At 43.0% G+C, this 14868-nt stretch overlaps 1 protein-coding gene across 7 annotated transcripts in view; it reads left to right on the top strand.

The window, feature by feature from the left end:
• The window catches only part of LOC118513425 (ATP-binding cassette sub-family C member Sur), a 57308-nt gene that overhangs the window by 13566 nt on the left and 28874 nt on the right, over window positions 1-14868 (top strand). For 6 of the 7 annotated variants that reach the window (XM_036059140.1, XM_036059139.1, XM_036059141.1 and 3 more), the window contains 2 exons: window positions 6363-6593; window positions 10947-12023. In XM_036059140.1, the coding sequence (XP_035915033.1) occupies window positions 6363-6593; window positions 10947-12023 (1308 nt within the window). The remainder of the gene's footprint in view (window positions 1-6362; window positions 6594-10946; window positions 12024-14868) is intronic. The other variant, XM_036059146.1, reaches the window with a different exon arrangement.

Here is a 14868-nt window from a genome sequence, read left to right on the forward strand (position 1 = left end):
ACCCTGCCAAAGTAAGTGTCTTAAGTGCCGCTACATTACACAAGGCTGTTGTTGACTGGGCACGGCTTCTTCCAGGCGCACCTCGCGGACCTGAAGCTCATCAAGGAATCGCCCAGAAAGTCCGGATGAACGCGAAATTTCGACTTCTTTAAATGCCCACGTTTTACTGTTGTTCGCCGTTGTATGTACGAGCAAGTAAACACGGAAGTGGCTTCAACGAATGTCGTCGCATTGATGATGTCCAGCCGGAGCAATTGGCGTCTGCAGCAGCGACGATACATTCGCGTTGAAACGGAAGGTACTGAGGTTGGTCAAGGCTCTCAGCAGTAAACTGTAGTGAAGCTTTGTACTCCTCAGGCGTACTCCTACAGGCAGTATGTCACCTAAGGTGCTGGAATCCCATTAGCTCACACAGCATCCGGTGGTGGGCGTAAATGACACGCCAGACGCCCTAACCAGGTAGTCATAGCGCGGCCCCGAGACGTGTCTTATGGACAAATACGTCTTTACTGTCACTCTAAACGCAATACCCTAGTTGGTAATCTTAGAGTTACGGTGAAGGACCGTGGTGGTTTGTGCCGGTAAGAATCCGACAGTACCCAGGGGGTGGTCCCGTTTTCCTCAACGTAATACTGGATCCTTATGAAAGGTTTCCACCACGGATAAAAAAGTGCCCGTACATCAATTTTTCCCAGTTAATGAAAATAGAAGATGTGTGCTTCAGAGCAGAAAAAAAACTGGACATACAGTTGGGCTATGTGAACCAAAACTTGGACCAAAAGTCGTGCAAGTATTCAAGAGCAGTGATTTAATATCAGTACATTATGCCAAGAACACGGTAGCCCGGTACAAAGCCAACCGAGTCAAACAGCGATTCTTAAATACTGTCTCCAGCTAGACCGATTGAAACTTTTTAGGACCTGACGCAAATTTATTTGCGTAAACATATCAAGGCACCAGATTCCACTAAGATTTTTGAAAATGATTATTAAAAAGGAATCCAAAATTATTGGTAAACATTCTGTACTCTAACTAATGAGTAGTGTTCGACTACACTTGGCGCACACTTAGCAGCCTTCTGCGGGCAAAGAGTTTGAAGAGCGCTTAGAGAAATCTAGAGAGAGGGTCGAACTTGAAAAGTGCCAGGGGCTACCTCGTAAGGGCAGAGAGCTCGAAGAGAGCGATACGCATCCTTGTAAAGGTGAAGAATTTGAAGAGTGCAAAAATCTACCTCGTGAGTTTGTCAAGCTTGAACAATGTCAAGATCTACCTCCTTCGAGCGAAGAGCTCGAAGAGTGTCAAAAGCTCGAAATGTAAAAAGAGCTAGGTTGTTTGGACATTGAGGCTTTTCATTTATGTCTTGGCTATGTTGAAGTGGTCTGAGAATGCGACAAGCGTGTGAAACTACATTTGTAATCAAATAGAAGATCGCGCTCAGAGCCCTCAATTTATTGAGATGAACCCCAACACTGCCCGTGACAGATTTTATCTTTTAGTTTTCATTATAATTTCTATTTAAATTACACACTTCAAGCACTGCTTGCGTTAAGTATTGCCAAGTCTTGCGCTTTATTTAATTCCTGTTGCTTTGTTTCGAAGCCGAAACTTGGGCTAACAAATTACTCACAGAGAAAATTGTGCCCCTGTCCTGTTTACGGACACAAGTAACGTCCAGCCTCGCTTCTCGTTAGTTTGCGAAACTTTTCATGCCTGTCAAGTGGAAAAGGAAAGTTTACTGTTCGTTAGCAAGTTTTCGTTGACCCAGGTTGGCCACGTCTTAGGGCGAGTCTTTGCATCTTGGGGTAGAATTTGCATGGCACACGAATCGGGGTCGGCTCACAGTGTGTTCGTCACGTGGCGTTTTGTTCTGCTCGGAGCTCACTAGTGTATGTGTATAGCATAAAGGGTTGTGATGTGTTTCGGGCCACCTTCAGGGGTGCTGGTGAAGTTCATGTTTGTGCTTGTGATGAACTTTACAATTTTTACACTTAAAGTGTAATTTTGTCATGCTGATAGCACTTAACGGCAGCTTTGGGGGGATGGGGAACTGATAATAATGATTGGCCTTTGAGGGAAATGAGACAGCAAAGTTGGTAGTGTGACGCTATAAAATTGACCTCTAAAAACATGCAACAACCAAACAGTTCCCGGCAATCGGTCTGCCTGGTCCATCGGCAGATGTAACAACAGTACCGCCTGTCATCTGTCGGTCCAATCTCACCCGATCGTTGGCAACCATAGGTCCTTGTGGCAATACATAAACAAATGCCTCGATAAACGTTCGCTTTGCGCGTCCGCATGCGGTGCTATGTGGTGTAAAATCGATTCCGCAAAACCTCAAACCGGCCAACATTTCACGGTCATGGAAACGGCCCAATCATGTGAGAGTGTGGAAGCGTGCAAAGGTGTTTGATGGCTGATGTGATGGCTGATCGATGGTTGAATGAAAACAGCCGAAAGGGCAGAGCAATTGTGTGCTATATGCTTACGGTGAGCACGTTTTTCAGCGTTCAAAGGGATGGCAGAGAAAAGGGTCCCCAAACATTTGCAAGAGACACCCGAACCGAACTTTTTGATATCAGTTCGGATGCGGTTGTGGTTGAAATGCGCACACACGCATAAGAAAAAAAAACTGTGCGAAATGCGTAGATGAAATATCGAAATATTAACAGCATAAATCAATGCTTGTTTTATCGAGCTTTGGTTAGATGTTGGGAGTGGGGAACGGCTGCAAGGCTTCAACCAGGGCGAAAATGGTTCGTCCGCAATAACCCCGACAAGGCCCCCCGGTTGAAATGTTGACAAATGTGTCGGCAGTGCGTGATGAAATTTTTCATCCGTAAGCGTTGTAATTGAGGTGTCGGGAGGGGAGCAGAGTCGGGAGAATATTTTATGTCGTCGATAATCTGGTTAGTCGGTTCCGGTCATGAGTTTGCGAGCATTTTCGTGGTTGTGAAACGATGACACAGAATAAGCTTTTCGGCCAGAGAGTTTTAGAGTGTGGATATGGTCGTTGGTTGTGCTTTTGCTGGTGGTTTGAATTCTCTGTTCGGTGTTTACCTAAACGTTTGGGAGTGTGTACGAGATTGTTAACATCGGTATAGGAGATGGGAAGGAAGTTGAAGTAGTTTATTTTTTTTCGGGTTACTTTTGATAGTACAACCCCTTGCAAAATTTAAAAAAATGTATAATGACGATAGTTCAAGAATGCTTTTGAATAAATAGTTTCATTTACACCTCGGAATGTAAGGTGAAATGAATTGAAATTGACAGCTTATATAAATTAATCCTGTAAATATGATTGTGCCAGGATCCGATGGCAGAGGCGATAACGGCGCCAGTCTTCACATGACGGGACCGGGGTTCAAATCCCATCCAGATCACCTCCCCGTACGTAGGGCTAACTACTTCGCTACGGGTAAAATCAAGTCACAGAGAGCCAGAAATGGCAGGCTGAAAACTCTCGAGGTTGTAGGGCCAAGGAAGAAGAAGAATAGTAATACAAGTGGCTATTATTACAACTGCAGCGGATGACATCCTGGACATTCTGGAGATCCTGGGTTTACCAGGTGGATGATCGATGATCTTAAAGGTATTGCTCATGATTTTTTCGATCCAAAGCATTTAAAAGCGCTGCGCTATTCGCTGGTCAAGGCTTTGTTGGAGTATTGATTAGTGATTAAGTCTCCTTTTGTTTGGATCGATGTGAACGATATATTTAACCAGGTTTGGTGCTAAAAATGTCTTGATAAATCCTCCTGTATCCTGTCTGATTACTATTCTAGCTTTCAGCTGCTGAGTCCAGACACTCTGGGAGACCGTCGGTTAGACTTAAACCCTTATTTGTTGCTTCTACCTTGTTAGATCGTATATATCCCAAGACAAATTTTAAGTTTTATCATAGTTGTAGCAATACTGTTTATTTCCTCAATAAAACGGCCTGGCAGTTTTACTTAAAACTAAATTACAAAGATTTATACAATTCACGATGGTTTGCAGACATTTCCTTCTCCAAACCGTGAAAGGGCACCTTATCCCGGGTGAGCTCGGTCGATCCTGTTAATAACTATTCCATCATCCAAATTCGAGGTAGTGTTGGTAGCGAGGGTCGGTTTCGTGAGAGATCATCTCATCCCGTTTGTTTTTGGGATATGCCATCTTCAGTATTCTGTGTGTGTCGAGATCCAGCGTTCTTCCATCCCTCTGGCTTGTCTGCATTCATTGACCGTTGCAACATGCCATTGCAGCTGTGTAGTTTTTGGTGCTGGATCATCCAGGATATTCCACCTATGCCATACCAAGCCCCTCGATCATTGCACTCATTCATACATTCATTCATTCAATCAGTCATTCATCATCATACACACAAGCGCGATACAACACATATAACAGACATACAGTGGAGGAGTGGAAGGAAAGAAGGTCGGCCCGTCTTATACGCTGGAGATGCGCACCCGATGCGAAATGATGAGACCTAAGCCTAGACATCATTCGAATGAACGCACGATCTCCTGAGATGCTTTGGAACTAGAACTTCAAGCAAACTTAGGGAGCGATCGAATATAAAAACATCCCAAGTTCATCCGTGACCCACATACTCTGTCACCGAGCCATGCAGAGATATTGTGGGGCACGCATGTCCTCGTGAAGCAAGATCAGCCTATCAAAAAGAGAACCTTCCCAAGCCCCCTTTTTGGCCAATTGATCTGCCCTTTCATTGCTTAGAATACCGCAATGAGTGGGGAACCAAACAAGAGATATTTGGAAAGAATTTTCAAACAAGGAGCTTAGGACCTTTAAATTTCTTTCATAAAGCAGTCTGGGCTCTTAATTGCCTTCACAAACTTTAGTGCTTCGACAGCGTTTAAGCTGTCGAAGAGGATGAAATATCCGTCTGGAGGACAAGCACTTATGATCAGAAGGCCATAATAGAAATAGTTATTGATCTTAAAATCGTGCCTTTACTATTAAATTTATACCGTAGTAGTTTATGAAGAAACTTAAAAATTTATCTAAAAATGGATGTATTCGTAATGAAATATATTTATTCTATTGACAGGCAGCGAAAAGAGCCAGCATCCATTCCCTATTCCATCTCAATTGATCTTAAGAACGATTTTTGCAAAATCAATCCCAACCCTAACGGTGAGCGCTTTGTTCCGCTGTGTTCCTTCGGGATGCGGCCGGTTCGGAAGCACCAAAGCTCCATACGTGAGTTTCCTCACGTCTTGGAAAAATTAATGCCGTATTTATTAATCATTGAAAATCGTGGAAGCGTGGACTCGAAATGGATCAGAGCTTGCTATCCCCTCGCTAGCCACGACGACGTTCAGTGTGCGCACGCACAACGAAACACAACCAGTCCACCAGAGCTTCTCCGGGTCCCCGGTGCTAACGAGGTGAAACGTCATGAATAAATTATCGATGCTGATTTGATCGAGTATGGGGGGCCATCAAAAAAAAAAGACCGAAACCAGGACGCTGAGTAGACGCAAAGAAGGAATCGTTTTCGATTATGATGGCACAAAGAAAAACGAGATGTGTAACAGAATGGCGCTCTTCTAACCTTCGACAATGTGAAGGGCAAGAAGGGATGTTTCTTTGCGATTGGACTCGTTTTTTTTTTGTAACGTCAGCGTCACGGAGCGACATGTTAGAACGGTACATAAAGCAAAAGGATTTAAATGATGAATTTTTACGTAGAAGTCATCTAGAGTAGCGCTGCAAAGTGTTTTTTTTTTCGTCCGGGAATGATTAATAGTTAAAGATGAAAGGATTCAAAGATAAAATCCGAGCTTTAAAGCTTCTTGATGTATACGATTTTTTATTTGCTACAGCTGGAAGAGTTATTCAGCAAGAAAAAACAAATCACAAAAACTGTCAAATAATTTATGTGAGTGCTGATCACATCACGGCTTTCATCACATGCGGAACGAATGGGGAAAAAAAACTAAACCTAGTCAAGAGAGGGCGCAAGGACAAAGATGACATACTCAAGCGGAACAAAACGACCTAGCCTTCGTCCTCTAACCCCATGCTCCCCATGGTTGATCGTCAATCGATAGCGACTGAAGCGGGTCCCTATTATTAATCATGCTATCGATTTCGGCTTTAATAACTTTATTTTGTCCTTTCAGCGATGGAAACCATTTTGGACTCATTTTTCTTTGACCGTGGACGACATTTTTTCTTGCTCCGTTTTTGCTGGTGTGTTTCGCCTTGTTACGAAGAGGAATTTCCTTTCCACATGGTCTCCTTTTTTTGTTTGTTTATTTTACTTTTTTCATGCTCTCTGGTCCAACTCACAGGCTCTTATGGGTGTATGTTTTCTTCTCCCTTTTTGCACATGTTCATCGCACCAGCAAAACACGGGCCGCCGGCACGTTTCATCGATAATGTCGAGCGAGAAAAAGCTCGGCTACAAGACGCCTCACTCGCCGTTCCTGTCGAAAGTCACCTTCCACTGGATCGTGCCGCTGCTGTGGCGCGGCTACCGGGAACCGCTGGAACTGGAGGATCTGGGCAATCTGCACGAGAAGGACACCAGTCGCTATCACTACGATCAGTTTCTGTTCATTTATCAAAGCTACAAGGTAAGTTGGTTGGCCGGCATGCTTTTGGGTGGCGCCAGAGCCAGGGTTGTTGGGGATAGTTTTGAGTTTTGGAGTGGAATTTTCCAAGTCCTTCGGTTTTTGCATCGACGGAATGCCTCAACCCCAGCGCCAAGTTTGGGAGCGGGCTCTTTTATTGACGACCGAGTAGAGACGCTACTTAAAAGCTTTGATGGGGTTCGCTCGTTTGTTTTTTTTTTTTGTGGAAGAGTTTCGTTTCGAGTGACGTGCTGACCATAAATCAAGTATTGTGCGTGTCGGACTGTGTATTTGAAGGAATGTGTGTGTGAGTGTGTGTGAAGGATTTCGCATTTCCAAAACTAACCCTCTAAGCTACTTGCGGAACGCATTCGTAAGAAAAATTAAACGCAAAGATAGTTTCCCATTGCTTTTATGTCACCAAGAAAGTGACCCAACAGAGGGAGAAGAAGATAATTTTCTTTTCCAAAGTTCCAGAAACCTGAGTGGACTTAGCAACCGAAGTAGTGGCCACTTTGTCGACAAGTTACCGGTCTTAGCTGGCGAAGCTAAGGGAAGGACGAAAGTGGAAGAAAGAAGCTGGCTGCTTAAGTGTGAAATAATGACATGATTAATTATGCTGCAAACAAGCGAACAGAGGGGAGAGCTTTTGCATGGAGTTAGCTAGCTAGCTAGCGGGCTCGTTAATTCTCCTTGCCGTGTAAAGGGTTTTCTAAGGAAGTAGCTAAAGTTGTGGTTCGTTCGTTGTGTAGTTGTTGCCCGAGCGATAGTTTGCTGTCTTCACCTTTTTGCGTAACAAAATAAGGAGTTTGGCGAGACAATTACGGGATGGTTTTGTTTCTGTTCGGATGCTTTCTTTAGCCATGAAACCATTTTGTATGAGTTGAGCTGTCGTTTATGACGTCATTAGCGTCTAGGGAGCGATAGAAGAGTATCGTAAAATGTATAGCAGAGTAAAATATATCCATTGTGCATCATTTTAAGAACTTTGTCAAAACTTTTCACAAACTAATTGAACATCCGATGTCACTGGTGTGGAGGAATCCTTTTAATGTTAGACTTTGAAGAACTTGGGACTTCAAGAGGAAGTTTATTTTGTTGGTGGCCCCAGTTATACAGCCACATATCACAGTTTTTAAGAGTGGATTTAAACACAACATCGTGATTAAATATGTGTCGTTACACTTGTCAGTTTAATATAGAAGTAATATTGTAGAAGTAATCAGGAATCATTACGGCTTTGGTATACTCTTTTGCGAGGCGGTAAAGTGGCAGGAAGGTGATTGGTGCAAATCCCATCCGGACCGCCTCCTCGTACGTAGGATTGGCTATGCAGGGTAAAACGGGTAAAATCAAGCAACAGAAAGCCAAAAATTTCAGAAACAGAAAGACCGAGACCATTCAAAGCATTCAGTTTCGCCATAAGTAAAAACAAACCCAATATAGAGCTGGATAACTACCCTGAAATTACCTCAACTCCCCAACCGATCATGCCTGGGATAAGGCAAGTAACAGGAAGGAAATGACTTGTAATTTTTTGAGTGTAATTCGTCAAAACATTCTGTGTTGGCAATACGTGATCAAGCTGTGATTCTTAAAATAAAACTAAATAATTTAATAAAATAAAACCTTTGTTTTCAAAATGGCTCTACAACCTCAAAAGATCACGTATAGCTGTTTATGACTTTCCTTGGCTTTATTTTACACTTAGCTGGATAGGTGATCTTACGTACAGGGACCTATGTTAAAATGTTTTAATAAAAATGAGATGTTGTTTTTTACTATGAGGGAAAAGCATTAATCGTATGAGACAAGACAACCAGCTAGATAAAATCATAGAAAAGAATGAAAAAAAAAGGAAAACTGTTCAGCTGCTAGCAAATTTTGTGGATAAATGTAGTTTACAAATTCCTCCACTCACTGTGCTTTAAAATTAGTTTAGTAATGAACAAAACTTAGCTCCAAACTGCAATGGGAGTTGATTACTTGAACTTAAATCCTTTGACGAGTATTATCATTGAAACTTCGTATTCTTGTGCGGTCCGTGTCACCGCAATGAGCTATTCGGTTCCAGACCGTACTGTCGTTTCCATTCTGGCCTCGGGCCTCTTTTTGCGGGATGTTATCCACTTGTGTACGCACCATCCTGCTTAACAATTAAGTAGTTAACTACTTAACTACTTAACTACTTACTCCAGAAAAAATATCTGGATAGAAATCTGGGTTTTTATTCCTAGTTTTATCAATCCAGATATCTAGCGATTCTGATCATCATTTTTTTCGTTTTAAATAGTTTAACTGTTGATTGGTGGCTATTTTGCCCGAAAAAATTCTTTAATATTTAAGGTAGCCATTTTTCGTGATTTTTAAGGGTGTTTCCATCAGTCGATGTCTTTTTGCATTAGATTTGCGGGGATGATAATCGATAAAATCGATGATAAAAATGATAAAAAATTAGACATTTGTTATACTATTCCTTCATATGTTCCTAACTAACCAGGTATTAAACAAAGTTTAGTTAATGTGATCATGATTACGAAAGCGTTTTATTAATTAGCTCAATCAAAAGAATTCATATTTAGAATAAAAGGTTTTGAATTCATAACCTCAGCTTTTAAAAATTTAGAACATTTATTCATGCCACAAAAGTGAATCCAGGGGACGCCTGGTGCCCGAAACCGTGATTGTCCATCTACAGCCATCCGCACTTTCATCGACACGGAACAAGCCTTATCGCGCGCCGTTTAGCGCCGCGTCTGACGCTAATTGTGCGTGAATGTTGGACATGCTTTGACCCTTTTCATTCCGGGGTGACAATTCACCGTATGAAGCATTATAATTCGGTTGGGATGAGTGTCGGTTTTTTTTGGTTTTCTCTGTGGGTTGATCTCTTTTACTTGGTGGTGGTGGTGGTGGCTAATGATCCATTCTATCACTGCAGTCATTTAGTGTACGCGAGCAACCTAGGATTAGACAGGAGAGAGGACGAAACGCTTCCCTTTGAAAACGGGGACAGATGAAGCACAGGATTACACGAGCTGATAATTAATTCACTTCACCACTTTACTGTCGGGCAAAAATTCAGTGATCCCACTCGGCCTGCCTTTTGTGAACCGGTTGTGCTTTACGAATTGAGCCGGTGGATTTGTAGTTCCCGTCAACAATGGGGTAAACTAAAACCATGGGGTGGGAAAGCGAAGACAAGAATTAAAAGAAAAAAAGTGAAAGGATTTTCAGGTCTCCCGAGCCGCAGAAAGCTGGACAGACGAATGGGGTTTTGAGTTTGAAATTAAAAAAAAAATCCTGCAAACTCTACCCCTCTTTCAGAGAGGGACCAAATTCGGCGCCTCGAATGGGTGCTGCGAGGGTAGCGCGATAAGCGTTTCCTCGGTCATGCAAATCAAGCTTTGTTGGAGGGGTTTTTGCCACCACAACCGTACGAGCGCTTGCTTGTGTGACACAGTATGCTCGATCCTTTCTTATCTAGCGGTGGTTGGCAGTTTGGGCTGTCCGGTACCGGAATCGACTTCGTTTATCCGCCTTGAGGTCCAATTATTTTTTCGCATTTGCTTGGTGGAACGGTATTTTTTTGCTGTTATGCGTTAGCTTTCCTGGCGCTTGGTAAAGGGCGTTCGGTTATGAAACCGGAACCCATTTGTGTCGGTTTGTGTGGAGTGTGTCGGGTGGTGGGACAGAGATAGCTATTCTGAAAGGGTTTGTGTGAGGCTGGTGTGTTTTTTTGTGAGCATCCCTTCAAGTTCACTGATTTAGGTTGCTCTATCATACGATCTCAACCCGCTTTCTTATGACATAAATCACTTGTTTGTGTGATGTGGTGGTGCGGTCGAGATATTCAAGCTGACCGGGAAAAGGATCGTTTGTTTCGCTTTATTCGTTTCATTACGAGCTGGTTAACGAATTTAAGGTTATTTTACAAAATAAAATGAACATTGAAATGGAAATGAATGAACAGAAATGGAACATTGAATTGAAGTTTAAGGTGTGATAAACAAAATAAAAAATTCAAATGAAGACGCCTGGTACTTCATGCGATGCCGATGGAGGCGCATGGTGTTTCAAGTGTATATATTTTACGATGGAGGCGCATGGTCATTGGCCTATCTTTCAATGAAAACTTTCTTTACAATATGGGTCATTGCTAAAAAGTTATTGCATCCACAAAATTGGTATTCTTCTACGGGTTAGGAGCATTCAGCAGTGCAGTACACCTGAGCAGCCAGTTTTAGAAACAGATGTGACCCTTCCCTCAGCCTAAAAATAACCCCAAAAATGCAATTAATCTTTCTTAACGTGTTTATACTGTTCTTTCAATCCTTTCTCCCTTCTCATCTCAAGAGCACCAGAGCATCACTGTGGCGTTGCTACGTCCGGAACGGGTGGCGCATGTTTTTGCTCGGAGGGCTCCTTAAGCTTGGCGGCGATCTGTGCGCCCTGGTGGGACCACTTTGCATTTCCAATATTGTCGATTACATAGCAGCTCAGTCGATGGTAGCCGGTGTCGGCGAAACGTCCGCAGCGTCCTTAATTTCGAGCAATGAGACAGCGCGCTGGAACGGCCCAAACCCGTCCCAAACCGGCTTTGGCAAATCAAATCAATCACCTGTGGCGACAGCCGGTGGCCTGGATGAAACCGGTGACGGCACGGATGGTTCACGGCTCGCTAGCGGAGGGCTCGATACGCTAGCACTTACCTGGGCGTCTCTGTTCGCTAATGGATGGATCGTGTGCGTGCTGGTGCTGGTCGCTTCGCTCGCCCAGGGAACACTGTCCCAGGCGAGCACTCACCTGATGGACGAGGAAGGCATACGGCTCAAAAATGCTCTCCAAGGGTTGGTGTACCGGAAAACGTTGCTGCTCAGCTCGAGCTGTTTTCACGCGGTCGAAAAACTTCCGGCACGTACCGGCCCGCCCGCACCGGACGCTGACCGGCGGCCGCAACAAAGCAAACCGCGAAGGAAAAGCGTCGAAAATGGGGAACGCCACCGCCGGGAGTCACCATCGGTTGAGAACAATGTCAACAGGCGTGCAGCAGATGCAACCGAATTGGACACGGAAGTGATCGAACATAAAACATCGGTTGCAAGCGCGAACGGTGCGGCGAGTGATGAACGACGGCCAACACCAAATGCAACGCCCGCGAATGTCGATCGGGTTCACGCGGCTAGCGATCGGAGATCGACCTGGGAAGGTAACGCAGCAGAGCAGCGTCTGATTTGTGATGCACAATCCGGTGAAGAACCGTCCACGAGTGTACCATCGGCAGTGGCAGCGGAAGGACCGAGCGACCAGGGACGGAATGGACCGCACTTTGCGCACGATGCTGGCACCATCACGAACCTAATGTCGGACGATGCGTTCAACGTGATGTCGTTCGTGAAGATGGTACACTATGTGTGGGCCATCCCGCTAAAGGTGAGTGCACGTTTCGAGTGTCCCCGGCTAAAATGGAACGCGGAACACGGCCATGTGGCTTTGTTTCCTTTTTCCGGGATTTCGTTTGCGTGGCAGGTTTTTGGGTATGTTCGGTTCGTGAGAATAGAGTTTTCGAATTTTCGGTAGCTGAGCTTGGGAGTGGTTTTCTCAAAACGGCAACAATTTCTATCAATGTATCAAGGGCTGCCAGCTTTTAAATGGAGCGCCAGCTTTTATGATGGTGTTTATTTTCCCAGTTTAGACTTTGTTGCAGTTCAGCCCGGATTGCTATTGCGGAGAAAACTGTGGCTTTTGTAAAGTAAAGCAAATGATTAAAGGGTAAACTTGTGTCGGAATGGATTGTACATGATATTCTTGTTGGTTGAATGCTTTCTAAATGCGGGGTTAGACGTACACTGTAATTCGTTAGAACAATGATGGTTTCATGATTTGTTGCTTTTCATTCGTTAGCGACGGCCTGTCTATACTACTGACAATCAATTTACAAAGTTATACTCTGAGTCCCGTACGTAGGGCAGACTACTTTGCTACGGGTAGTCAGAGAGGTCACAGAAAGCCAGAAATGGCAGGCCGAGACCTCTGGAGGTTGTAGTGCCAGGGAAAAGATATACTGAGGGAAATAGTAATTGAAATAGTACCACAAGGCTTTTTTTGAAATATTTTTAACATTTACTTAACAATTTAGTGAATTCTTCTAATTTCAGAGAAGAATGTTGAAACAATCAGCGTAAAACCTTTTTTTTAATATTTTTGCCATGACTAAGAAGCCAACATATTTTTTCCAGGGTACACAGTTCGATCGGTCCACAATATTCACGAGTACGACGTTACAGCTTCTTAACACTTTCAAAATGATTGTTAGTTTTATAAAGGCGATAAGAAAAGATAGACTTAAGGTTTAACAATGGTTAACGACCAGTAACGACGGTGTAACCACTCAAAGTTCTTGAAAGAAATCATGCTTTAGTCAGTTCAGAGCTAACATAACATTTCATAACGCTTCGACTCCAACCTCGTTGAGATTGTTGACAATGGAAGTTTTCCTTGAAATGAGAACACTTCCCAAAAACTCAGTTTACCAGAATCAATGTGCTAACACATATCAGGATTGGGTTCTTAGCGTAGATCTTGCTCGGTGGTAGAGGCGTCAGCTGCACCGGTCTTTATACGGTAAGGCCTGGGTTCAAACCCCATTCGGATCGTTAGAGTGAGGACTGACTATCCAACTACGTGGTATTATTAAGTATGATAAGGCAGAAATAGCAGGCAGGACCTTAAGAGGTCGCTAGGCAAAGAAGAGAAAGAGAGACGCAGATCTTGCCAAAATTGTTTCCAATAATCTCAACCATTCATTTCATCCATAAAAATCAAAAACTTCTGATCCATAAAAACCAAAAAAAAAAAAACTGATTGTAGTTACAACGCTCTGTAATTAGAAAGTATTTTATCCGACGTCAGATACCAGATTAATAAATTTAGTTAACTCCTTACCTTTCCTCACAGCTTACAACGCTGTTTATGACCTATCATTACTAAATGAGGCGCTTTCGAAAATATTCGAATTGAGAGCAACTGAGTAAAACACTAGGAAAAACATGTCAAAAATTAGGTAGAAAGCTTTAATTACTCTCTTTTTTTGTGATTTTATTGGGTTTAAATGTAAACGGTTTTCTAAGATCTCAACTCAAAGATTCAAAAAAGTTTAACATAGATGGTTTTAACATTCTGAACTGAAAATAGAAAAACTGAAGAAGAGGTAAACGAAAGATATATTTTTTTGTAAAAAGCGTGGTGGCGTTGTTCTTGTTTCATTCAGGCATTAGATATAATTTGATTAAAGACTGCTAAATAGTAACTTTTTTAACGACCTTAATCATTGTTTGTACACAAGTTTCGGGTAACCTATTTTCAAAATATTCATGAGAAGCTCAGTATAAATTGTATTCACCACACCTATAAAATTCCCATAAATTGCTTCGGGCCACTCGACCAGCGCAATTCACGATATACTCACTAATTCACTTTCGTTTACCCGATCCGTTTTCACACACACACACACACACACACACACATACACACACACACACACACATACAAAATGCTCCACCATCCAATATTCGCAATCGGAAATTGTTTTTCTATCTTTCCCTTTAGCTTCGCTGTTTTTTGTATACGTCCAGCCTTGACCGGTGCAAACACTTGCTTCAGCAAAGTTTGTCATAAAATTTCATTAAAAAATCAACCTTGCACTGCAGTGTTGCAGTGGTCCGTGTGGCAGGCCGGTCTTGCTGGCTCAGCTGTGATAACAATCCCCGTACGTCAAAAGGGTCCCCACAACCGAAGGCGTCACCCGGTGCCGATAGTGATTATATTCAATTATTCCGAACGAATGTGTGTGAAAAAATTGATTTAACCTTTTTTTTTGTTGTTGTTGCGTTTGTTTGGTGTGAATGTTGAGCAAAATTTGTTTTTGGGCCGGATGTGCTCTGTGGTTCAGGTGTTCTGATTTCGTGTTGCACATTTAACGCGCTCGATAGGACGAGGGAGAAATTGTGTGTGTGTGTTTTTTTCCAACGATAAATACTCGTTCGTTTGAAAAGCATAAAGCTTTTCACGGTTAAGTTGAGCTGGCGACATAATTGGCTTAATTGGAAACAATAACGGAACAGGCCGGGTGGTTGTTAAAGGTAAATATCCTTTGAAAAGGGGCAGGCACGTTTAATTGACATCGTTAACTTGGTCTGCTAGGTTCATTTGATGTTTTTTTTTGGTTTGCTTCACAAAACGATCGGTAAGCTGGCCGTGACACTATAGCGGTGCCAAG

This window comes from Anopheles stephensi, chromosome 3 (assembly GCF_013141755.1).
Source record: "Anopheles stephensi strain Indian chromosome 3, UCI_ANSTEP_V1.0, whole genome shotgun sequence".
Lineage (NCBI taxonomy): Eukaryota > Metazoa > Arthropoda > Insecta > Diptera > Culicidae > Anopheles > Anopheles stephensi.